At 44.9% G+C, this 24,817-nt stretch overlaps 1 protein-coding gene across 1 annotated transcript; it reads left to right on the top strand.

The window, feature by feature from the left end:
• Window positions 1-2,003: 2,003 nt before the first annotated feature.
• On the top strand, window positions 2,004-23,329 carry BRIX1 (biogenesis of ribosomes BRX1). Its single transcript, XM_068271808.1, has 10 exons — window positions 2,004-2,184; window positions 3,938-4,049; window positions 6,010-6,053; window positions 8,871-8,941; window positions 11,482-11,531; window positions 12,943-13,016; window positions 17,909-17,959; window positions 19,350-19,451; window positions 21,015-21,143; window positions 23,001-23,329. Exons 1-10 carry the CDS (start codon window positions 2,047-2,049, stop codon window positions 23,250-23,252), a joined length of 1,023 nt encoding a protein of 340 aa, XP_068127909.1. The 5' UTR covers window positions 2,004-2,046; the 3' UTR covers window positions 23,253-23,329.
• Window positions 23,330-24,817: the final 1,488 nt, after the last annotated feature.

Here is a 24,817-nt window from a genome sequence, read left to right on the forward strand (position 1 = left end):
GGAGGTGTAGATGTCGTACTGACCGAGTTCATTTTCTACACAACTGGGAACTGAGCCTAAAGTCTTTATGTTTACCTCAGTAGTGGAAAGCCTCTGATTGTCCCAGAAGCTTCCTAGACTTTCCGTGAGCCCACCCTTCAGACATGGACAGTAGTGCGGCAATGAGAAGTATATTCAACAATTTGAATATGTTTAAAGGGACCCAATGCTGGAACGGAGGCCTAGAAGAGGATAATTGTAGAGGATTACTACTACTGAGGTAAGTATCTAATTTTTAAAGACAACCAAGGTTGACTTGAAAACTGTAATTTAAAGGGGTTCTGTATATGGAGGTTGCCATACTGATTTACTTTTAAGCAATACCAGTTACCTGGCCTCTGCAGATAAATGTCTGTTAAACAAGGTGTGTATGAGGATCTGCAGATATCATAGACTATGAATGCATTTTTCAGGAACGGATCTTTTGCAGATACTGATCTGTTGTGTGTGTGCAGCATCTTGCAAAGCATTCTATCTGATGGGGAGTTCAGCTCAATAGAATAGACTGTGTAGAGCAGGGGTCTCAAACTCAATTTACCCGGGGGCCGCAGGAGGCAAAGTCAGGATGAGGCTGGGCCGCATAAGGGAGTTCACATGTCCCCGCCGCAAAACGAGGGCTGCAGAGCCCCCAAATCGCCCCGGGGGGCAATCCGCCGGCATTTCCTGGAAGGGGCAGAGCTTTCAGCTTCAGCTCTGCCCCTCCTGAAGTCAATCGCGGCGGATCGCCGCCTCTGCCCGCCCACTCTAAACATAAAAAAAAAAATTGGGAAAATAGGAAAAAATGCCAGGAATCTTCATACAGCCATATTACGGCTGTATAGCGATCCCTGGCCAAAGCGCTGCGGCTGCGTATGGACCCCCTGGAAACCCCGTCAGGAAATGTATGGCTCTTTCTTTTGATACATGTAAAATTACACTACCGTTAGGCTTGCTACTAAAAGTGACATTTACCGCATTTAAAAGTATACTATTTTCCTTTGAAACTTTAAAATCGATTTTCTCAAAAACTATAAGGTCTTTTTGAAAAATTGTTTTTTCCTCTTATTCCTAATGATCTCCTTAACATATCCTGCAAATTTAGGGTTTCTAGCATTTAAGGTGGATTTGCTATTAACCATTAAAGTCGGCGGGTTTTTAAATGTGTATTTTTTTCCTTTGCAACTTTAAAATCAATTTTCTCAAAAACTATAAGGCCGATTTGAAAAAAAATTTTTTCCTCTTGTAGCCACTGGGGGCCCCTACAAGCTCTGGGGCCCTGGGGCCACAAAATATTGTATCGCGGGCCGCAAATGGCCCGCGGGCCGCGAGTTTGAGACCCCTGAGTATGGCTCTCATACTACATGGAAGGGGGTAAAATTGGTCTGTAATTTTTCAAGTGTGTACACAGCTTATTTGCTAGGCAGATAGATGGTTAGATGGATCATTTCCAACATGTTGGAAATTATCTATCTGGCAGGTAAAACTGAACATCTAACAGAAACTTGTATGGTGTGTACCTAGCATAGCGATTGAATCATGGTTCATGGAGGGCAAAGTCTAATGCTGGGAATACACGGTTCGTTTTTGAGGTGATTAGATGGTTGGATAGATCATTTCCGACATTTCGATCGTTTTGCCGCTCAATTTCTGATAGAAGTGAATGGAAAGAGATAAGAAAAACGAGCGGGAAAAAACAAACCGTGTATGCTCACCATAAGGTGCCAGGACATCTGTGCCTGTAGGCTCCTGTGATGTAAATCCGGGCCTGCGTCGATCTGATGAGAAATTGCATGGTGTGTACCAGGCCTAACAGTAGCTGCATTGAATATTTTATTTCAGTGTGGGATAAAACTGGTTTAGAATCTGAAATAAAGTTTGCTAATGACTGTATAGCAAGCAGATGTAGACAATGCACATTCTGTAGGCTCCTGTGTTTTGTACATAGTCCAGCAGAGGGCGCCGGCGCACACCATGCAGGAACATGAGCAATGATCTCAGACTGGACGGAACTTCCGGTGAAGAAGAAACATGGCCGCTTACAGGAGAAAACGTGGCTCTGATGCTGAGCTGGTCTCACAGGGGAAAAAGAAGGCAAAGTTAGGGCAGAGTGAGGAGCAGGAGGATGCGGCGGGACGGGAGTACACAGTGCCGGCCCCGGTGTCCGAGGTGAGAGCTGCACAGTATGCAGAGCTCAGGCTGATCACCCTCTGGGGAGCTCCTTCCTGCCTGCATGCTCTATACCTGTATGGGAAATGGGAGCCAATGTCCGACTGCACGGTCTGTACAGTGTGTGAAAGCCACTGCCTGCAATGGGCTGTATGGTGTATATATAGGCCAGTATCTGTAAGGGCAGCCACTGGCTGCAGGATGGTCTATATGGCATGTGGAAGCCAGTAGCTGCCTGCATGGTCTGTAGTATGTGTAACCCACTGCCTGTATTGTATATGGAATCCAGAAGCAGCCTGTATTGTATATGGAATCCAGAAGCAGCCTGTATTGTCAATTTGGTATATGGAATCTATGAGTTGCCTGTAATGGTATATGGAATTCAAAATCTGCCTGTATGGTGTAGGGGAGCCAGTAGCCGCCTGCATGGTTTGTATGGTATGGAAGTCACAGTTTGACTGTCTTGTACATTATGTGAGATACACTGTCTGTGTGTTATATAGGAGCCACTGAGTGTCATGATCTGTAGGATAAATGCTTCATTTATGTCTGAGATTTTTAAGATTGGAAATATGTCTGCACTCATGTCCAGAGAGAATATGAGGTTCGCCGGAACCCCGCATCAGCTGGTCTGATTCCCTGCAGAAAATGGCCTTGGCCTTCTCTATATCAGACATAGAAAAGGTAGAGGCCCTTTTCTGAAATGGCAAGGCTGCACACTGGCAGGGATGTGCTCATGAGTAATCACCAGTGCTTACTTGTGATTCAAATGAGTCTTAATTGCTGCTGCTGAGTGGCTGAATTGCAAGGGGTTAGTTAACTATGATTCCGCCGTCCGCCCTGCGTTCCAAACAGCTTGCATGTTTCCTATTGGTCACATTGCAAGCCTCACCACGGCACACTTCCTCCTTAAAGTGAAGGTCCAAGCTTAAAAAAAAAAAAAAAAAAAAAAACTTACCTGGGGCTTCCTCCAGCCCCTGGCAGTCGTTCTGTGCCCTCGCCGCAGCTCCGGTGGCTCCCGGTCTTCCCCACTGCAGAAGCCGACCTCGCCAGGTCGGGTTCTGGGTCAGCTTCTTCTGCGCTCCATCGTGCGGGTCACGTGGTCCGGCCGACAGCATCAGGATTATACTGCGCAGTACAATCCTGATGACGTCGGCCGGACCACGTAACCTGTGCTGTGGAACACACAAGAAACCGACTTGGCAAGGTCGGCTTCTGCAGCAAAGGACACCGGAAGCAACTGGAGCTGCGGCGAGGACACAGAGCGACTGCCAGGGGCTGGAGGAAGCCCCAGGTAAGTGGAGTGTTTGGCGTTTTTTTTTTTTTTTTAAGTTTGGATGTTCGTGTTTAAGCATGATTATTCGTGCGCACAACCCTGCACGCTGGAGCCTGCAGGCCCAGAGTGTCAGCTTACTGGCTAGGAGCTTTTTTTGTTCCCAAAAGCAAATGTCCTCTTAATATAGCTTTATAATTCCTAAGCTTTGGGAGTGATGAAATGCCTTTTATGTTACATACTCTACTTTCAATAAACAAGATTGTTATATGCAAATTAGGGGTGTTGAAGTCAGATGACAGCCCTGCTGATGGGTCTCCTGCTCACTTTCCCTGCTCTGGCTAGTATGAGGATCATGCTGAAAGCTCTGTACCATAAGAGGGGCTGTATCATTTATCTCCTAAAAAAATATCTTAGGGGAGTATGTTATAGATTGCTTGTTGTCGTTTAAACAGTGCATGTTTATGTGTTTATTTGCAGGGCAAGTGGAAGAACAAGGAAAGGGTATTAATATTTTCTTCACGTGGAATCAACTTCCGCACCAGACACTTGATGCAGGACCTGAGAAGGTTAATGCCACACTCTAAAGCAGGTGAGTTTCCAAGAGTGGTGACTGATCGCATTGCATGGCTGGTAGTATGAGGGCAGCAGACTCGTGTGTGTTTATTGAATATTTACAGCTTATCTCCTCACATTGAAAATTGCTCCAGGTGTCACTACTCTGATGCATTAAAGAGAACCCGAGGTGGGGTTCTGACAATGCAATCCACATACAGAGGCTGGGTCTGCCTATACAGCCCAGCCTCTGTTGCTATTTCAATCCCCCCCTAAGCCCCCCATGTGCTCTGCGATCACCCATAAATCACAGCCACACTGCCGACACGCAGTGTGTCACAGCGGGCTGTGTTTACCTCTGTACTGTCAGTCTCGGCGCTCCCCCTGCATCGCTCTGGTCCTCGCCCATGTCCCTTCCCTCCCCGCTGATTGGAGGGAAGGGACGTGGGCGGGGCCGGAGCTATGCAGGAGGCGGGGGAAGCACGCAGAGTTGACAGTACAGATGTAAACACAGCCTGCACAGCGCGGCTGTGATTTATGGTGGATTGCAGAGCGCAGGGGGAATTTAGGGGGATTGAAATTGGAACAGAGGCTGGGCAGTATAGGCAGACCCAGTCCTCTGTACGTGGATTGCATTGTCAGAACCCCGCCTCGGTTTCTCTTTAAAGGACAACTACAGTGAGAGGCGTATTATTTAGCATTTATATAGCGCCGACATATTACACAGTGTACAGAGTATATTGTCACTAATTGTCCCTCAGAGGGGCTTACAATCTAATCTCTACCATAGTCATATGTCTATGTATGTATCGTGAAGTAGTGTATGTATTGTAGTCTAGGGCCAATTTAGGGGGAAGCCAATGGGCTTATCTGTATGTTTTTGGGATGTGGGAGGAAACTGGAGTGCCCGGAGGAAACCCACACAACATACAATATCCTTGCAGATAGTGCCCTGGCTTGAAATTGAACCTGGGACCCAGCGCTGAACCGGGGACCCAGCGCCAGGCACTTTGCCAATGTGCTGCCCCCATATAGAGGCTGCCACATTTATTGATTTTTAAACCGTACCATTTACCTGGCAGCCCTGCTGATCTTTCATGTATCAGTAGTGTCTGAATCACACACCTGAAACAAGCATGCAGCAAATCCAGTCAAACATCTGATCTGCATGCTTGTTCAGGGTTTATGGCTATCAGTATTGGAGGCAGAGGATCAGCAGGACAGCCAGGCCATTTGCATTGTTTAAAAGGAAGTAAATAGCACATCCTGTTCTGCTGGTGAGCAGAGGCAGGATTCTATAGGGGTTGTGGCTTGCTTTCTGCTGATCTGCCTTGATTGACAACTGGAGCAAATGTCTGGGGGAAGAAAGCCCACTGAAGCCTCATACAAATGGGGGATCTGGGCTTAATCCCTCGGGCGACAGTGTGAGGCTGAGGCTGTACAGACAAGTCTCTAGCCTCCAGGTTAGCTTTTTGTTGAAAATCATTTAGACAAGTTGTGAAAATATCACCTAGGAGAAAACGTAGGTGAAAAAGGTGACTTGCATGTGGGCCACTGCTTCCCTCAGTGATCGTTAGGGCAACATTTCGGGGAAGGAGCTGTGTACCGACATGCTGCTCAGCCATAGATGGCAAATGTGTACTGTTATGTGTAGAGTGGAGGAACAACGACTGCAGCAAATAAGCGAGTGGCAAGCAGCGGGAGAGTTATAAGTTGCAAGTAGTTTCATGATTGGACATAAAAGATCGCTAAATGGGGGTGTGGAACAGCTGCACACAGGAGGTTCTCGGCCAAGATAGCGCCATCTGACCACCCCGCCTGACTTTTCTTTGGTTTGTGTAGATGGGATCAGAGAGAAGAACATACAGTCCAGACTCTGACCAACTTCTTGCTTTGTCCTAAGACAAAAAACATGGCTAAAGTATAACTTTCATAAAGGTTTATTCCTAAACTATAAACTTCTTGCCTTTCACTTTTTTCTTGTTACCCATCCACAGATACCAAAATGGATCGTAAAGACAAGCTGTTCGTTATAAATGAGGTATGTGACGTGTTTGATGTCAGGCTGCGCGGCAGCAGAATTTGCGTCTGTGTGTGCAGAGTATTTCATTCTTCCAATTCCAATTCGCCTTAAAGGGGAACTGAAGAGAGAGGTATATGGAGGCTGTCCTGTTTATTTCCTTTTAGACAATACCAGTTGCCTGGCAGCCCTGCTGATCCTCTGCCTCTAATACTATTAGCCATAGCCCCTGAACAAGCATGCAGCAGATCAGGTTTTTCAGTGGTTCAGACTTATAAGTCTGATCTGACAAGACTAGTTGCATGCTTGTTTCTGGTTTTAATCAGATACTACTGCAGAGAAATAGACCAGCAGGGCTGCCAGGCAACTGGTATTGATTAAAAGGAAATAAACATGACAGCCTCCATATACATCTCTCTTCAGTTCCCCTTTAACTACCTAAAGACCACGTAACGCCAATCGGCGTGAACGTGGTGGCAGCCCCAGGACCGCCTAACACCAATTGGTGTCAAGTCCTGGGGCGGGGTTTTGTAGAACGTGCGCACACATCTCCACTTGGATGACGGAGCTCCGTCATCAGTCTCCCAGTGACGATCGTCGCTAGGAGACTGTTAGACGGCAAAACCACTATCTAGTTACTCTGTACAGCGTTGCGATCTATGGCAGTGCTGCACTGGGGACAGCCGTGTCACACCTGGGTGGCAGAGAAGCGATCCGCTGTCATAGGATGGCTGGCGGGAGGAGGGAGGGTTACAAGAAATAAAAGTAAAATACGTTTATTAAAAAAAAAATTACAATAAATATTTACAAAAAAATAAACATCCTGGGAGCGATCAGAGCCCACCAACAGTGTTGGTGGCCAGAAAAGGGGGGGAGAGGGGGGGGTCACTTGTGTGCTGAGTTGTACAGCCCTGCAGCGAGGCCTTAAAGCTACAGAGGCCTAATTACTGAAAAATAGCCTGGTCACTAGTGGGGTGTAAGCTCACGGTCCTCAAGTGGTTAAAGAGTTCTGGAGCTGAAGCTCTGGTACACAACATCAGATACCTACCTAAAGAGCGGGAAGCCTCGTGATCTATTGAGGCTTCCCTCCCTGCCGTGTAGTCCTCTGTCATTGCATTATCATGTATCGTCGCTAATCTTAATGGGGCCGCACAGCTTTTCCTGCTCCAGCATGGTCCTGCAATAGTCGACCCACCCCGCCCATGCATGGCCCCTGTTGGGCCAATCAACGTGCTGGGATAACTTCCTTTAAAGTTACTGGACCTGAAGGGGTCCAGGGCTGGATGAATCAAGCGCTCGCTATGCACAGTGCTCTGACTAAAGGTATTCATGCACGCTATGCTGCCAATAGTGCGCGGAGTGTGCATTAAGGTGCGCAAGGTTAAATAGCGTGAGTAACAGGAGCTTACTTGCGTTATTTTCTTAGTGAATCAACCCCAAAGTTAGAATGCTGAAAATAAAATGATTATTGCTGTTAATGTTTTTTTATCTACATACAATTTTTTTTTTTATCTCATATAAGTTTATTTTCACGTCAGGTTCACTTTAAATCTGCATACATGTTGGAAATGCTAACATCTCACTGACCATCTCCATTATTGTGGCTATACATGAAAACTGCAACCCAGTGACCCTGTGGGTGGAGCCATGCTTGTCAGTCTACACTTACACCCTGAAACAGAACAAGCACTGTAATAACAATGCAGGAGACTTGGGCACAGCCGGCACCACCATAGACCGTAATAGGAATTACGGCTATAGCAGGCACAGGGAGTAACTTCGGCGAGGTCAGAAGACGGAGCTGAAGTTACTTTTAAAACACTGTAATTTGGCCGCCAGCAATAGCTGGCAGTTGAATTACATTATTCCCCACCATCCACGTGAACCTGGAGGGGGAATAGTAATTAACGCCGCCAGGAGTTGTACAGCAGCAGGGTAAGCCATATATCGGCTGTATCCTGCGCCCAAGTCTCCCGGCGGGGATTTCATAAGTATTCGAAACAGAAGCTTTTAAAGGACTTACGAGCCCAAACTGTCTAAAAAAGCAAAGTACCTGTAAGCTGTTTAAATGCACGGAGGACGCCGTCCGCGCCCTCCGTGCAGTTCCGCCGGGTCCCCTTCCTGAGATCGCCCCCCGCGCCGACCCCGACCCCCCAGGCCGGGTCGGGCTCTCGTGCCGCTCTCAATATGGCCGCTTCCATTGGCCGCGGCTGCGCAGTCCGCCTGGCCGCGAGTGCAGCTGCGCAGCTCTACGGCCAACCCCCCGAACCACGCACTGTAGCGTGGATCAGAGGGGTTGGCCGTAGAGCTTCGCGGCCAGGCGGACTGCGCAGCCGCGGCCAATGGAAGCGGCCATATTGAGAGCGGCACGAGAGCCCGACCCGGCCTGGGGGGTCGGGGTCGGCGCGGGGGGCGATCTCAGGAAGGGGACCCGGCGGAACTGCACGGAGGGCGCGGACGGCGTCCTCCGTGCATTTAAACAGCTTACAGGTACTTTGCTTTTTTAGACATTTTGGGCTCGTAAGTCCTTTAATGAAAGCTCAGTTCCTGTATCTTTTTAATAATGCATTACTTACCTACAGGAGTAGACTGTTCCTGTAGCTCACAGTCTGTGTGGAGTGCACTATGTTCCACAGGGAGCGTCTGCAGCAACCGGCAGCTCATAGCTTCCTGCCTGTAGAGCGTGCTCCCAGCTGCTGCAATGCATGCCGGGAAATGTAGCCCGTAGATGTGATTATGTCTCCTGCGGGGACTACATCTCCTGGCGTGCATTGACAGTGAATTCAATTACATGCAAGTTTGAAAACTGCGTTTTAAAAGTAACTTTCTTTTGTACAGGTCTGTGAAATGAAAAACTGCAACAAATGCATTTACTTTGAAGCCAAGAAGAAGCAGGACTTGTATATGTGGTGAGTGCACAGATGGGCTTCAGGATAGCAATAGAGGGACTTTGCCACTAGTGATGGGCTTCTGAGTAGGAAGCCACTCTAATTTGTGATTAAAATGAGGCATGATTGCCTCAGGTGTGCAGCTGGGAGAGAGAGGGCTACTTACCCATAAGTGTGTTGTCTTCTATGCGTTCCAAACGTCTTGCACAGGTCTTATTGGATGCGTTGCAAGACTCCCTACCGCGCACTTCCTCCTTCAAACCGGAAGGAGAAAGTGCGCGGTAGTGAGTCTTGCAACACATCCAATAGGACGCGTGCAAGACGTTTGGAACGCATAGAAGATGGATTTATGAGTAAGTAACTCTTAGGTTTCAATATTTTTTTTATTGGGTTTTTTCAAAGAAAATTCTTACAGCCAATTTACATATAAAGGCCTCAAAGCAAATTGTATAACAAAGTAATACATTTACATTATAGTGGTTTGAAACATACAACAGACCAAGTATAACAATATTTGTTAGCAATGCAATACAATCACATTTTTAGTCATTACTTACATTGAGTGCAGTGTTTACAGAACATTATATATAAATGTAGATATTGCAGACTATAATACAATTGCATTTTAAATTTGACAGGGAGCAGAACTTCCCTAGTAACTGGGGGCCCAAAGTCCTCCTAACTAAGTCACTAAGGAGTCGCATCCATCTATTTATACACAAATGTATCATAGTAAGGATACGTGTATATTCTGTATTTGACTATATGTATGAAATTAGTTATTCGTTATCGCTAATGTGTGATCTGTCATACCTAAATGATTTATGTTATATTACTTAGTTTAACATTCTATACTAAACTGAAATTAACTAAACTAAAGAAGAGAAGAAATATTGTCCAACAGGACATTACTGAGAGACTGGTTTCTGAATATATTGTTTGTTCTTTTAATAGTCATTGTACTTATAAGAAATTGTGAGCGGATAAGCATAAATTATAGTTCTGATAATTTAGTTTGAGGATATACCATAGGCCATAAAAATATCTTTTTTCAGTTAAAGGGAAGGTTCAAGCAAAAAAAAAAAAATGAGTTTTACTTACCTGGGGCTTCTACCAGCCCCATGTAGCCATCCTGTGCCCTCGTGGTCACTCACTGCTGCTCCAGTCCCCCGCTGGCAGCTTTCTGACCTCGGAGGTCAGGGCCACATTGCATACATTTTTACGCATTCCAACTAGTGCAGGAACAAAAATTTACGCATTGCACCACTAACGCGTAAAAATGTATGCGTTAATGTTCCTGCACTAGCGGAAATGTGTAAAAATGTACGCAATTCGGCCCTGACCTCCGAGGTCAGAAAGCTCCCAGCGGGGGACTGGAGCAGCAGTGAGTGACTACGAGGGCACAGGATGGCTGCATGGGGCTGGTAGAAGCCCCAGGTAAGTGAAACTCATTTTTTTTTTTTTGCTTGGACCTTCCCTTTAAGAGTTCAAATTTCCGGATCTTATTGTCCATGAGTTTTCTGCATGTAAGTTAAATTCAACAGTTTTCAATCTATCTTCTTTTTTGGGGATATATTTAGATTTCCATTTGTGTACTATATGTGCTCTTGTTGCCACAAAAACATGATTGAAAATTAGTCTTTCTTTTGGGGGAAGGTCAATAACTTTAATATGTAACAATGCCATATATGGGGGTATTTGGGTAAGATTTACAGGTAGTTTCTTAAGAAACAATTCAACTTTATTCCATACATGTTGGATCTTTGGACAATGCCAAAACGCATGCTCCAAGGAGCCAATTTGACCACACTCTCTCCAACAAAGTGGTTAATCTTGAGTATCAAATTTTGAATTTTTTTTTCTGGGGTCAAGTACCACCGCCAGACCATTTTAATTACATTTTCTTGGTGTGATACTGAATGAGATGACTTCTCGAGTGATCTACCTGAGGCAATTAGGCCTCATTTTAATCTCAAATTTGCGTGGCTTCCTCGGCAGCCCATCGCTATTTGAAACAGGAGAAATGAGGGGATGGGCAGATGGTGCTTTGTACCTTCTATAAGCAGGGGGGCACTAGCTGTGTCTGCATCAGCTCAATGCATCAGAATAAATGAGGAAATCCAGCTGTTGACACAGTGAATGCAGCAGGAGGTCTTGCATACCCTACAAACTTGATAGGAATCCTAGCGTGGAATTTTCCCACCATCCTTTGACCATTGATCTTCACAATTGGTAGTCCTCAGGATAGTAATGCAAATATTAATCAGGGAATTCTGCCTCGTCATTCTATTTCTACTAGAAATGTTTCTTGCTGTCGCCATCATTCTTAACGATACGTATGCACTTCCTGTCTGGAAAGGAAGTGGGAGAAATCCTGACTTGTGGGTAAACAGGGCAGCAGTAAACAGAAGAAAACTAAAATTTGAATGACCATACCTAATCTGTAAAGGGTTACATTTGTTTTTCTCAAACCTTATTTATTTTTAATTTCAATTCTTTTAAAGTTTTTGTAATTTGTATTATTTGCATGGGTGTTTTATGTATGTTTCTTCTTGTTCCAGGGTGTCAAATAGCCCAGGGGGGCCATCAGCAAAGTTCCTGGTACAAAACAGTGAGTAGAATGTTTAGCAGTAGAGTGTTGTACCGTGCTTGCCATCAGTAAATGCTAGAAGTTTTAAATCCGATACCAAATTATGCCATTTATTGGCTAACTTAATAGCATGAGAGTAAGCAAGCTTCCAGCTGTTGTGCCTGGTACACATCATGCAATTTCTCGTCAGATAGAAAGTCGATAATTTCTGACAGGTCCAATCTGATTTCCGATCATATTTCCAATCACTTCTATACAAAATTGATAAGAAAAATGATCGGAAATCTGATCGGACCTGTTTTAAATTATCTTTTTGTCCACCTATCTGAAATTGCCAGGTATTGAGCCTTCTTCAGACTTGGTTCCTGTATGCTGTCAAGATGTAGAAAACACAGCCCATGTGTTACTCACATCAAAAGAAGATACCAAGATTGCTTTGCTTACATACGTAAAGACATTCATATGTCTTATGTGAGTTGTATATGAGCTGTATTTTCTGCACTTTGTCAGCATATAGGAACAGAGTCTGAAGAAGGCTTAACAGCCAAAAGCTTGCTTACTCTTATTCTTTTAAGTTAGCCAGTAAATAGTATCATCCTGATTCAAAACTTATTGCTTAGAATGTTTAGTGATAATGCTTTCTCTTATTGCAGACCTGTTAACTCCCTCATGTATGTTGGCCTCCTAATTTATAGCTCCTGATCTGGAACTGCAACCAGAGGGTGAATAGATTAGAAGATGTGCTCTGTACTGATTGGTGAAATTGAGTCACCTTTTCGTTCTTTAGACACTAAAAAAAGTAAAAGGAAATTTCTTTGGGAATACAGAAATAAAAACCCAGACAACCTGTTTTATGATATGAATCAGTACACTACAAGTCAGATGTGTGACTGCAAGATTTTATTTCTCTCTTTGATGGGCGAGGAGTGAGTGGCGTTCTCAGAAACCCTGTCACCAGGACAGAAAATGAGGAAAACTTCTCAGTAGGGACTCGGATGGCATTTAAAACTTCAGATATTGTACCCCCCTTTTGATATACGCTTTTACCTCACTTGCTTGTCAAGGAGCCAGGAAGTAAAGGCAAATCTGCCCAAAGGGTACCTGGGAAGTAATAAAAGCCTAATGTTCCAGTGCGCTTCAGAATGTCACAGAAACTGGACACCTGGCTGTACCTAAGTTTAGGGGAGCTCAAAATAGGGGGAGACCTGGCAGCTTGCCAGTTGGCCCTGCGTGTTGCCAAAGGTGAAGTCTATTAAAAATCTGTTTGCAGTGTTTGGCAGTGATATGTATATTCTGCTTTAGAGTGGAGCCTGTTGCTAAACCTTTTCATGTCCTGATACAGCTGTCGTTCCATATTCCATACACTTCCCGAGCACACAATTCCTATCCTTACCTGCCCTGTTCTCATGTGACCAATGTTTCCCTGTTACAGTTCACACACTGGCAGAGCTGAAGATGACCGGGAACTGCCTGAAGGGGTCCCGCCCTTTACTCTCCTTCGATCCTGTGAGTATCTAAAATCTACTTCCTGTGGAAAAAAAAGCTTCCAGTTCCATATAGGATAAGAAGAAACGGCTGAATGTGCTAACCAGCTAGGGCCTGCTACCAGCGATGGGCTTCTGAGTAGGAAGCCACTCAAATTCGTGACTAAAATGAGGCTTAATTGCCTCAGGTGTGTGCACGGGAGACAGGGGGTTACTTACCCAGAAGGCTGTCGGCTTCTATGCAGCTCAATTCATTTTCACACGACCTATGGGATGCGTTGCAAGACTCGCTACCACACTTCCTCCTTCTGGCTTGAAGGAGATGCTGATGATTCCAGGTTACATGCAGATTGTATGCAGTTTAGGATTGGGCCAGTCAAGTGCAGCTTTTGATAATTTTTATTGGCCCAATACCAAGCTTCATACAGTTTGTATGCTAGCGGAAATTCTTAGCATGTCATTGACCATCTCTCCTCTTCCTCATTCGTTCAGTTGACTCCGACTCTGTGTGACCATATCTATTTCCGCACCTCAGAGGTCTCTGTCAATGTTTTGTCTGTCAATCACTGCTTCTTTCAGCTGTTAAATAGGCATGTTCATAGCTTCACATATACTGTTTATCCATCTTAGCCTCTGTCATCCTCTTCTTTAGCCCTCAGTTTTTCCAAGAATCAACTATCTCTAGTGCTTGGATAATGAAGGACTGCAGGGCAGAACCAGTGAGCAGTGCACTGCTGTGTAAGGTCCACGCTATGTCACATTGACGTGGTGTATGGTCACAGCAGATCCAATGTACGGGTTTAAAGAGTAACTGTCGGGCATAAAATCCAAAATCAATTCTTTGTTTTTATCTGTTAAACAAGTAATAAGGATGCTAACCAGGCAATCCAAAAGTTAAAATCTCTATTACTTTTCTTGTTGATAAATTATCAATCCCCAGTTTACCTGACTCTTATTTGGTACACAAAAAGGAAGTTGCAGGGCATGCTGGGTTGTCCTTTTTTTTTTTTTTGTTTTTGTTTCTGTACGTCCCCCTCAAACTTAACTAATGCAGCCTGATTGGCTGAAGCCTCTTTCCCTCCTGTTTTCCCCTCCCACGCATATGTTCCTCTCTGGCCAATATTTCTCATGCTTAGAACTTTCTATAGTGAAGGGCTGGCAAATCAGGCAGGAGAGACTAAGTGAGGAAATTACATCAGAATTGGCATCAAAATAGCCACACTTAAAATGGGAAATGCCAAGAAAATCACTAAAATCAAAATGTGGACAGTGCAATACATATGTTATGTAAGTAGAGCAAGTATTTATCTACATATATATGTAGGTTTATTTTTTTTCTGAGATAGTATGGCTGACAGCTCCTCTTTAACCTCCCGGGCGTTCAATTTCCCCAGGATTTCTGTGCAAAAAGTGATAAAAAAAATTTTTTTAAACTTTTTTTTTTTCCTGTAACTTGCTAAAATGTGTCAAGCAAGGGTCTAGTATACAGTGCAGGAGAGTATTGATGTGTATGCATGTTTATACTGTTCACAGCATGTTTTGTATGGACGGATAATCTGTCAATACCGCTAGGGAGGTTTTAAAGAGAATCTGTAAGGAAAAAAGTACCCCTATTGGGGAACTTACCTCGGGAGGGTGAAGCCTCTGGATCCTAATGAGGCTTCTGCTGTCCCTTTGTTCCAGCGCTTGTCAGCCTTGCTGGGCTCCAGGATCAATAACAATCCTTCCCTTTGGGCTCAGGAGGAAATGGCAAAACCATATCGAATCCTCTCTACTGCGCAGGCATGTGTTGTCTGTGCATGCACAGTAGGGCGGATCCAATCTGGCTCGGCTATTTCTGCCTGAGCCCAAACAAAAGCCACTACTGCATATTGCACCTGCGCGAGGCTCACACAAGATTGTTATGAGCCCCGGCAGATTTTTGGAAGCCGACAGCGCTGAGACAGAGAACAGGGAAAGCCTCATTAGCATCCAGAGGCTTCCCCCTCTTAAGGTAAGTACCCTCCAGGGGCACTTTTCTCCTTACAGATTCTCTTTTATGGATCTGCTTCCAATGGTGTCTGTTGTAGCATGCGTTTTTGACGGCAAGGGAGACCTGATGAAAATTTCCTGCTTTCAGGATTGGGGGGGTTTCACCACGTTCTTAGGGCTCATTTCCACTATTGCGGTGCGGAATCGCCTGGATTCCACCGCTGATGAAATCACATGCAGATGCGATTCCCCATGCGGTTTTTGCCGCGATTCCACATGCGATTCCGCATAGGTGAGGGTATATGCGATTTTAACCATGTCGCTGCCTGTGTGAATTTACATTGGTACCTATGCGAATTCGCGGCAAAAAACGCATGGGCAAATCGCATGCGATTTCCCTATTAAATACATTGAATGCGATTCGCATGCATTCCACTCGCAGGCGAATTCTGCGGCTCTTTTGTGCGTTTTTCACTGCTGAAAAAAACGCACCTCAACAACGCTACAGTGAAAACAGGCCCATCCACTTGCATTACATGTGCAAATCCGCATGCGTTGGACGCATGCGGATTCGCGATAGTGGAAACGAGCCCTTATGGTTTGGTGGGTGGGCTTCATCCTAAGAAGATGGGTGTTCCTGTACAGTCCTCCAAGGCGTCCAAGATGGCGTGGCCAGGAAGAGTTAGTAGCACCCAAAGGGGATGTTCTTCATTCCATCTAGTGTGATCCTAGCTTCATGTGGGTATTTATCTTCCACCTGTCTGTACAATTATAAGCTAGGTTGTTGTGTTGTGTATTATCTGTGTCTGTTTGCAATCATTGTTTTGGAAATTGAATAATAACTCTTATTGACTAATTGACTCTTATTTAGGCTTCTATCAAGGATGGAGGCAAATGGGAATATTACTATTGGAAATTTTATGTTCTGGGATAGACTGCAGGACACACTGGCCTTGATTCATCAAGCATTACCGCATTCGGTAATGCTGAAAAAAGCTGGGTTAACGGAGCATTTAGAAACGTGTCAATTCATCAGGGCTGTCACTGCATGAAAAGCTGAAATTACCGAGCAGTGGGGTAAATTACCAACTTGTGCAGTAAATACCTCAACCCGTCAGTAAATGTCAATTCATCAAGGTTACAGCATGCGGTTAAACCAAGTTTCTTGTTCGATCTTTACCGGCTGCTCTGTGGTGACGAAAACCAGCTTTGAATGCCGTCGGTGTGGATATCTCAATGATTGACAGGAGCAGGGAGCAAATAGAAACAACCCCTGTCTCCTGTAAGTCTGGATGATTGTAGCTAATAGGACCCGCAAGCTTTTCCAACGGGTCTAGCTTTTCTACCCCCCAGGCATTGAGCAGAGATCATGAAACAAAAGAGGCTTCCCCTGCAGCCCTGAACCTCTTAGGTTTCTGTTTGAAGATGCAGAGTAGCTAGTGGGTAAATCACCCAAGCAGGGCATGTTTAAAGTCTCCTGGAAGCTCATCTAAGCTGTGTCAATTAAATAAAATGTTAAGAAAGACTAATGGTACCCATACACGGTGCAATCAAAAAGTTCAATTTTCCCATTTTTTCGACCAAAAGAAATTGAATGAAAAATGAAAATCTTTTCTTTTTCATCAAGAAAAATGAATGATTATCCTGGTTTTTTTTCTATAAAAATACAATCAGACATGTTGGAAAAATCTTTATAATCGAACTAAATTATGTAATCGGGGAAAAAAATGAAAAATTGTAGGATGTATGGCCACCTTTATGGACAAATTCAAAGCGAGGAGAGGCAGTATAACAAAACATGTACATCTAAAGGGATGGCTCTTACTATTGTAATGCTGCCTCTGCACACACTCTTCTGCTGTTACCGACAATTGGCTTCGGTAAATTACCAAACGTCTACCGCACCTGTGAAAATACTGATGAATTGGCAAAAAATCTAAAATACCGAATGCAGTATTTTAAAGAGACTCTGAAGTCTCGTTTTTTACCTTGTTTTTTTCATATAATCCTGTTGTACATGAATGTCCCACTAGATTCGCTGCATCCCCGCGGCAGATGAATGATTTATTCCTGTGTAATAGACCAGCAAAGTTCTACGACTTTGCTGGTGGCAGATTGTGCTGCCCTGGCTCGCTTCCTGGAGAGGCTGAGCTTTGAGTAGTAGCTCAGCCTCTCCGCAATCAATCTCCGCCTCCTCCCCGCCCCTCTCTGTGAAGGAAGACTGAGAGGGGCGGGGGAGAGGTGGCGATCAGCGGAGATTGACTACATAGGAGGCAGAACTACAGCTCAGAGCTCTGCCCCTCCAGGAAATGAAGCCCGGGATGTTTGCAGGGCTGCTACACAGGAATAAATCATTCATCTGCCGCGGGGATGCGGCAAATCTAGTGGGACATTCATGTACAACAGGATTATAAGAAAAAACAAGGTAAAAAAACGAGACTTCAGAGTCTCTTTAACAACGTGTTTTTTTTTTTCTTTTTTATCAAACAACCTTTGATGAATCAAGGCCACAGTCTCAAAACATTACTGTTCTTATTTATTTACTAGTAGTTCTAAGCCCGTTTAAAAAACGGAATCTAGGTCTGTGTTTAAACCCCCTCCCCTCCCAGGACCGCCACCACCGACGCACAGTCACTGCGCGGGCGCACACCCCGTGCGGCCCCCTGTCTGTGCTGCTCCCGTCCAACGGCTGTCCCTGCGGCACATGCGCAGGGACACGAACATGGGACGCAGAGACAAAGGGGTTTTATTATAGAGGATGAATATCAACAGACAGCCTCTTTATCAGCTAAGATAAACTGATCATTCTAGTTTTCTCTCTGGATGTATTTGTGGCGTCCCAGCATATAGCCAAACCCCAGCAAACCTTCACAACTCTGGATACAGCCTTAACGTTTTCTGCAACTTCATATAAAGCTGATCTGATATTCTCTGACTTTTCAGGTGTTTGACAAGGATCCATATCTCTCACTGTTGAAAGAACTATTTACACAGGTAATAGGCTATTTTATTTATGCTTTTATGAAGTAGAACTTTGCGTAAATTAGTTATAAAAGCTACCCTTTCATGTGTACATTTCACATGCCGTGTTAGAGTTGCTGAATAGTAGAAATAACATAATACAAGATCACCACTTGGGGATGCTGTAGGATAAGCTGCTCCCTTCCAATCACTTCTGCGGGCAGAAAGTACAAAAATCAAGAAAGAAATGGTGCTAAAAAAGCAACATATTTTTATTAGAATATTAATATGCATGAATTGCAAGAATACACAATATAAAATATGTACTCATGCCGACCTGCACTCATTCATGAAGTTATCCTTTAGGCACCTTTTACACTTACCACGGGGAAATCATGTCATTGTATTCTCCCCTGCCGCAGCTTGTCACAGTGGCCATTAAAGAGAAACCGTGACTAAGAATTAAACTTCATCCCAATCAGTGGCTGATACCCCTTTCCCATGAGAAATCTTTCCCTTTTTTCTAACAGATCATCAGGGGGATCTGTATGGCTGATATTGTGGTGAAACCCCTCCCACAGTGTGATGTCAGGACCATGGTCCTGACAGTTTCTTGTCTGTGAACCTCATTGCATTGTGGGAAATAACAGCTGTTTCCAACTGCCAAAAAAGCAAGCATCATCTCCCACTGACCTCACCTGCCAGCAGTAAAAATGACACAATGTGGTCAATGTCAGAATGTAAATCAGGGAGAAGTAATTCTGGAAGTGCACCAGAAGTCACATGTTTTTTTTGTTTTGTTTTTTTTGGGGGGGGGGGGGGCTCTCACCATGGCTGAAACGTCAGTGCGACTTTTCAGTTATGGATCAGTTGTTTCAAATCGCACACCACAACAGTGTAAAAGCACCTTCAAAAGATGTTATAACAACCACAGCTTTTGGGGTAAATAATTTCCATTGTTAGGATGGCTACACACCATACAATTTTTCTTATTTTGATTCGATCGTTCCGATCCAATCTTTTGATCGGAAGTTTCAATCAAGGTACCATAAATTATAGCATATAAATGGTTGGACGCAGGTCGACTGTCATCATGGGGAAACAGAATGGGGTGGGTGTCATACCAGAGAACCTCAGAGAGCTCCACTTTTCACCATTACTAGGTAATGTCCAGTGGTGTTGATCCAGGGTTTTTATGATTGCCATCTGGAGTCGGGAAGGAATTTATTTCCCTTTTGGGGCTAATGGGACATGACTTGTAAGGATTTTGCGCCTTCCTCTGGATCAACAGGGATATGTGAGGGAGCAGGCTGGAGTTGTACTTTGTTCGCTGGTTGAACTCGATGGATGTATGTCCTTTTTTTTTCAACCCAAATAACTATGTAACCACTTCTATTCCCCAATCTCTTGTCATTGATTGCAGATCTTTGGAACGCCGAGATACCACCCAAGGAGCCAGCCATTTGTAGACCATGTCTTCACCTTCTCTGTTGCAGACAAGAGGATCTGGTTTAGGAATTATCAGGTTAGTTGTGTCTTCATAATGACATTGGTTCTCAAACTTTTTTTGGGTGAGGGCGCCCTTGATGGCTTTGACATTTGTTCAAGGCACCCCTCTGCAAAATCTACCGAATGATGTTATAACCCTTATTAGGCAGCCTCCCAGCATTACCCCCTCCAAATAGTAATTTACTCCCCATCAGCACCCCCTCCAAATAATCAGTGACCACCCCCATTAGCCAGCATCCCCCACTCCAGTTAGTGAGGCAACATCTCCTCTATTATGCAGCCTCCCCCCTGAATGAACATGGCAAAGCTAAAGCGTGAGTCTTGTAGAGCACATAGACATTTCCCCACATAGGGACTGCAGTTAGTAGCACTCCCTTTCATTATGCAGCATCACCTCAGTACCCACTCCAGATTGTAAGTGACCCTCATTAGCTGGACAAACATTTCTTTACCTATTCAGATGAAGGCACACTGATCCATCGCTCCACCCCGATTCCTCTCTCTAACTTCAACCACTGACGCCTGGACTAAAGCTTAACAGGCAGGTAATGCAGCTATGTTGTATATAAATGTGCGGTTGCATTACCTAATGGCAATGCACAAAGGATGGGGATGAATGCTGAGGCACCCCTAGGAGATGCTCGAGGCGCACCAGGGTGCTGCGGCACCTAGTTGGAGAACCCCCATCCTATGTCTATCCAGGAAGAAAAGATGATGACCACACAAATGAAAAGCTATAACAAGCATCATAAACACATTTATTTTACTGTATATTAAAAATAAGACTCTTGCAAAGCATCATGCATTTAATGTACAAAATAGCCTTTATGTACATTGTGCTAATTTCCATTTATTGAAGTGGTACTAAACTCAGTACTTCCTCTCAGCTCTACAGGATTAGCCACAGCATGAGAACCTTCATGGCAAAAGATTTTCTTCATTGCAATGTATGGAAATCCTAAAAAACTCAAGGCTGTAATCTGCTCTCACTTTGGGGGTGTGTGTGTGTGTGTGTGTGTGTGTGTGTGTGTGTGTGTGTGTGTGTGTGTGTGTGTGTGTGTGTGTACACACTGAAAGGGTTAAGCCTCAGTGTTGATGTAGAATGAATTAACCTGTGAGCTCTTGCAGTCTCTATTCCTAGCTACTGATAAGTTTGATCTGCTAAAAAAAAAAAAAAAAAAATACAGCAGCAGGCAACTGATATTGTATAAAAGGAAATATATTTGGCAGTTTCCATAGGTCTTCCAGAATGAGCATGCTCCAGACCGCATGCTTTCCAGAGTCCACTGGTTGCATGTGTGACTCAAAAACAACTAAAGCCAAAAGCTCAGCATGACAGCCAGGCAACTGGCATTGTTTTATAAGGGAATGAAGATGGCAGCCTCCATATTCCTCTCACTTCAGGTTCCTTTATAAAAATTCTTTAAAGTTGTCCTGATTACCTGGTATTGTCACATGCCTGTTGGGTAGCCTTGGTTTGTGCTGGCAGGTATATCTTTCTGATATAGTAATTCCAATTATCTGAAATCAAATATCTTGGAGGTCTCATGACTTGTGCTTGTATCGCTTCACCCTGCAGATCATAGAAGAAGATGCATCTCTGGTGGAGATCGGACCTCGCTTTGTGCTGAACCTCATCAAGATTTTCCAGGGAAGCTTCGGAGGACCAACATTGTATGAAAACCCGCATTACCGATCGCCTAACATGGTACAGACCCCATCTCTTATCTCTAGAGCTTGTCAGTGCTTGCCTCACACTGGGAGGGGTGTTATGGATGGGAAGTGATGTATGGGAGATAGTTATGTGCAGCTCATTGCCTCTCCTGTGAGTTCCCTTATAAAATATTCCAAAATGTTAGACATTCTCTAAGGGTGCCCATATATTAGTCAATATTGCAGGCCACTCAACCTTCTGATCCGCTAAGTCTTTCAAATCAGAAGAGAACTGGTGCCGAAACATGGCCATATTTGATTGATCTTATAATTGATTTCCAGCTGAAATTGGTTCAATGGATCCATCGGGCATGGTGGAAAATCTGTCGCAAGCACTTGATCGGGTGCACGGTGGTAATGGGTTTCGATTTCCCAACATTCCCGGCCAGTGTCAGTTTTGCCAACTCATTCCCCCCCCCCCCCCCCCCCCCCCAGTCAGTGTTGCCAACTCATCCCCTTAATTACTGACACATCTAAGTTATACAGGTTCTTGGGCTACTTACACATAATCAGTGTCTTACCTGCATCTACCTAGCCACAAAACCTGTATAATTCATATGTGTCAGTAATTAAAGGGATGAGTTGGCAACACTGCCCCCAGTCTGTGTGCAGTGTTGAAGGCCCACCTATCACACCAGTGCGAATCCTCCCCTCCAGTGTTCACCGTCATTGGGAGCACCGGTACCAGGTGACACTGGCACGTTCAGTGACATCACTAGATGCACCCTTGTCTTGTGGTAAAGGTGCTCCCAATGATACAGGAGGAGGCGAGGAGTCGTTCAGGCAGACAGGTGAGCTTTCCACCCTCTGCACTAGAGGGATGGACACATGCACGGGGTGGGGGGGGGGGGGAGAGGGCATGCAATAAATACCCTTCTGATCGGATTTGATCAGAGAGGGATCTAATAGTTAATCTGGTGGCAGATCAAAAGGTGTATGGGCACCTTAAGTGCTCTTCGGGTCCCTGAGCAGAGTTACACCGCTTCCTGATGTGCTGCAGTTGCTTGGTTACCCCCTCCCACATCAATGTTCTGCTAGGGGTTTCCATGCATGTATAATGTAAACAAACCCTACATCCCCACTCTGGTGCTTTTTATTAGGGAGTGGACCGGGCCAAACAGAGGACGGTGTGCAATATCTAGCACATAGCAATCCATTCCTCCACAAAACTAAGTCCAGTCCACTGATGACTTTAAGTGTGGAAGATCTGGTTTCTGATATAAATCTTGTGTTTCACAAATGATCTTAATTCTGCCCAATCATTTCCAGTGAACCTGCTGAGACCAGCACATGCATACTTTCTGTTGCATACATAAGTACTCTCCACTGGATGATTGTACATTACACTTCTTCAACGTAGACTATTTTCTGTAGATCCTTCACATAAAATGAGATGACACAGACCACGGTTCTAATCCTGGCTGAAGCCAGTACCTATTCAGTAAGGAGTCCTCAGGCAAGACTCAATAACACTGCAGGGTGGCCTATTGAGCACGCCCTTAGTGGCTGCAGCCCTTCAGTGCTTGGAGTCTGACTGAAGAAAAGTGCTAAACAAATGTTATTGTTTGCCACAACTGTTGTCAGGAAAATGCTCAGGCTAGTTGTAGAAACTCATTAGTAAAATGATGTGACCCATAGGATGGAAGTAGTTTGCCTTCATAACATAGAAGACCACTCTGGGCTACATACAGGAGGTATTACTGAGTAATGCTCAATGCTTAGCACCACTTCCAACTCACCTCTGCACCTCATTCAGTATAGGCTTAAAGGCAATCTTGTTACAATTCTCTGTATAATGCATACCTCTGTGACGGCTCTTCCCATTCACTTCTCTACTAAATGTCTCTCTCAGCATCGGCGAATGATCCGCTTGGCAACAGCTGCCAGAGTCCGGGAAAGACAACAGGTGAAGGAACTACAGAAGATGAAAAAGAGAGACGACCAGGAATTGCTCCCAGAAGACCCCACTGCAAGCGTCTTTGACACCCCAGCTGAGAAGAAGCCTGAGATCATCGAGACCACAGCGCCACCACCAAAGCCTCCTGTGAAACGCAGAGACAAGCAGTTCAAACGCCAGAGGCTGACAGCTAAGAAGCGTGTGTGAACTCTGCGGGAGGAAGCTTTATATGGAGCGCACTGTGTAAAGGGTTATGTTTTATATATTAAAAGTGTAAAATCTGCTCCGTCTCTTTCCTCACTCTGGATTCCAGTTGATGGTCAGGAGAAGCACTGGCAGCCATGTTTGGTGTGATAGTCTGTAGTTGTTTCCTCCTGGTCACATGACACTATAAAAATCCTGGGACTGTTGTCATTATCGGTCCACAGCTGTATTATTAATTTATTATTCAGTATTTATATAGCCCCAACATCTTCTGCAGTGCTACAGTCTATATATTCTTGTCACTAACTATCCCTCGTAGGAACTCGCAATCTAATCCCTACCATAGTCATGTCTATGTATTGTGTAGTGCAGGGGGCAGGAACCTTTTTGGCTGAGAGAGCCATAACCGCCACATATTTTAAAATGTATTTCCTTGAGAGCCATACAATATGTTTCAAACGGGGACAGTGCGCATGCTCACGTCCCTGTTGCCATGGTGATGTGTATACACTTGATCTGCCGAGCAGCGGAAGTGTCAGACACATCTTCAGCTTCTCTTGGGTTTCAGCAACATCAGCAATTTCCCTGAGAGCCAGACAGGAGAAATACTGACTAACAACTTATACAATTAGCTAGATGACTTGGGGGTTAATTCTCTTTATAGGATGAGATCCCTGCACTTTGGCCCAATAGGCTGCTTGTCAAGTGACAGACAGTCTATTGGGCCAATCAAAGTGCAGGGATCTCGTCCTACAAAGTCACTAGGCCTGACGGGCCAGGGCGGGACAATTGGAGCTGCCGTGGTTTTTTTTTTTGGGGGGGGGGGGGAGTGCGAGTAAGTTAGTAGTGCATGCTATAGCAGTAGTGTGCCTACTTTGAACATTTTACTTGCGCTGCCACACTAAGCTGCGCTGCTTGAGCACAGTGTAGCTTAGTGAATCAACCCCTACTGATTTGTCTTTGAGCCAGATGTAGCCATCAAAAGAGCCACATCTGGCTCCCGAGCCATAGGTTCCCTACCCCTGGTGTAGTGTATGTACTTCTTTGTTCTGTACACACACTCAGGGCTTGTAGCACGCTCTATATAGGTGGCGCTCAAGTTCAGAACCCCCCAGGAGATATTACACCCCTTACATCAGTGATAAAACCACACCCCTCACCATGTTCTGTACCCTTCAGTGATAAGACCACACCCCTCACCATGTTCTGTGCCCTTCAGTGATAAGACCACACCCCTCACCATGTTCTGTACCCTTCAGTGATAAGACCACACCCCTCACCATGTTCTGTACCCTTCAGTGATAAGACCACACCCCTCACCATGTTCTGTACCCTTCAGTGAAGAGACTACACCCCTCACCATGTTCTGTACCCTTCAGTGATGTCCTATATATACGGTATGTATTTTAATCGTTAAAGGAGTTATCAGGTCACAGAGAGTAAAATGAGTGGTACTTACCGGGGGCTTCCTCCAGCCCCAAGCTCCCAGGACCTCCCTCGCCGCAGCTCTGCTCGCAACCATTTGCTGGAGCTCCGAACCGGTCCCCGGCGATGTCAGGTCGCTCTGT

Source organism: Hyperolius riggenbachi, chromosome 1 (genome assembly GCF_040937935.1).
Source record: "Hyperolius riggenbachi isolate aHypRig1 chromosome 1, aHypRig1.pri, whole genome shotgun sequence".
Taxonomy (NCBI): Eukaryota; Metazoa; Chordata; class Amphibia; order Anura; family Hyperoliidae; genus Hyperolius; species Hyperolius riggenbachi.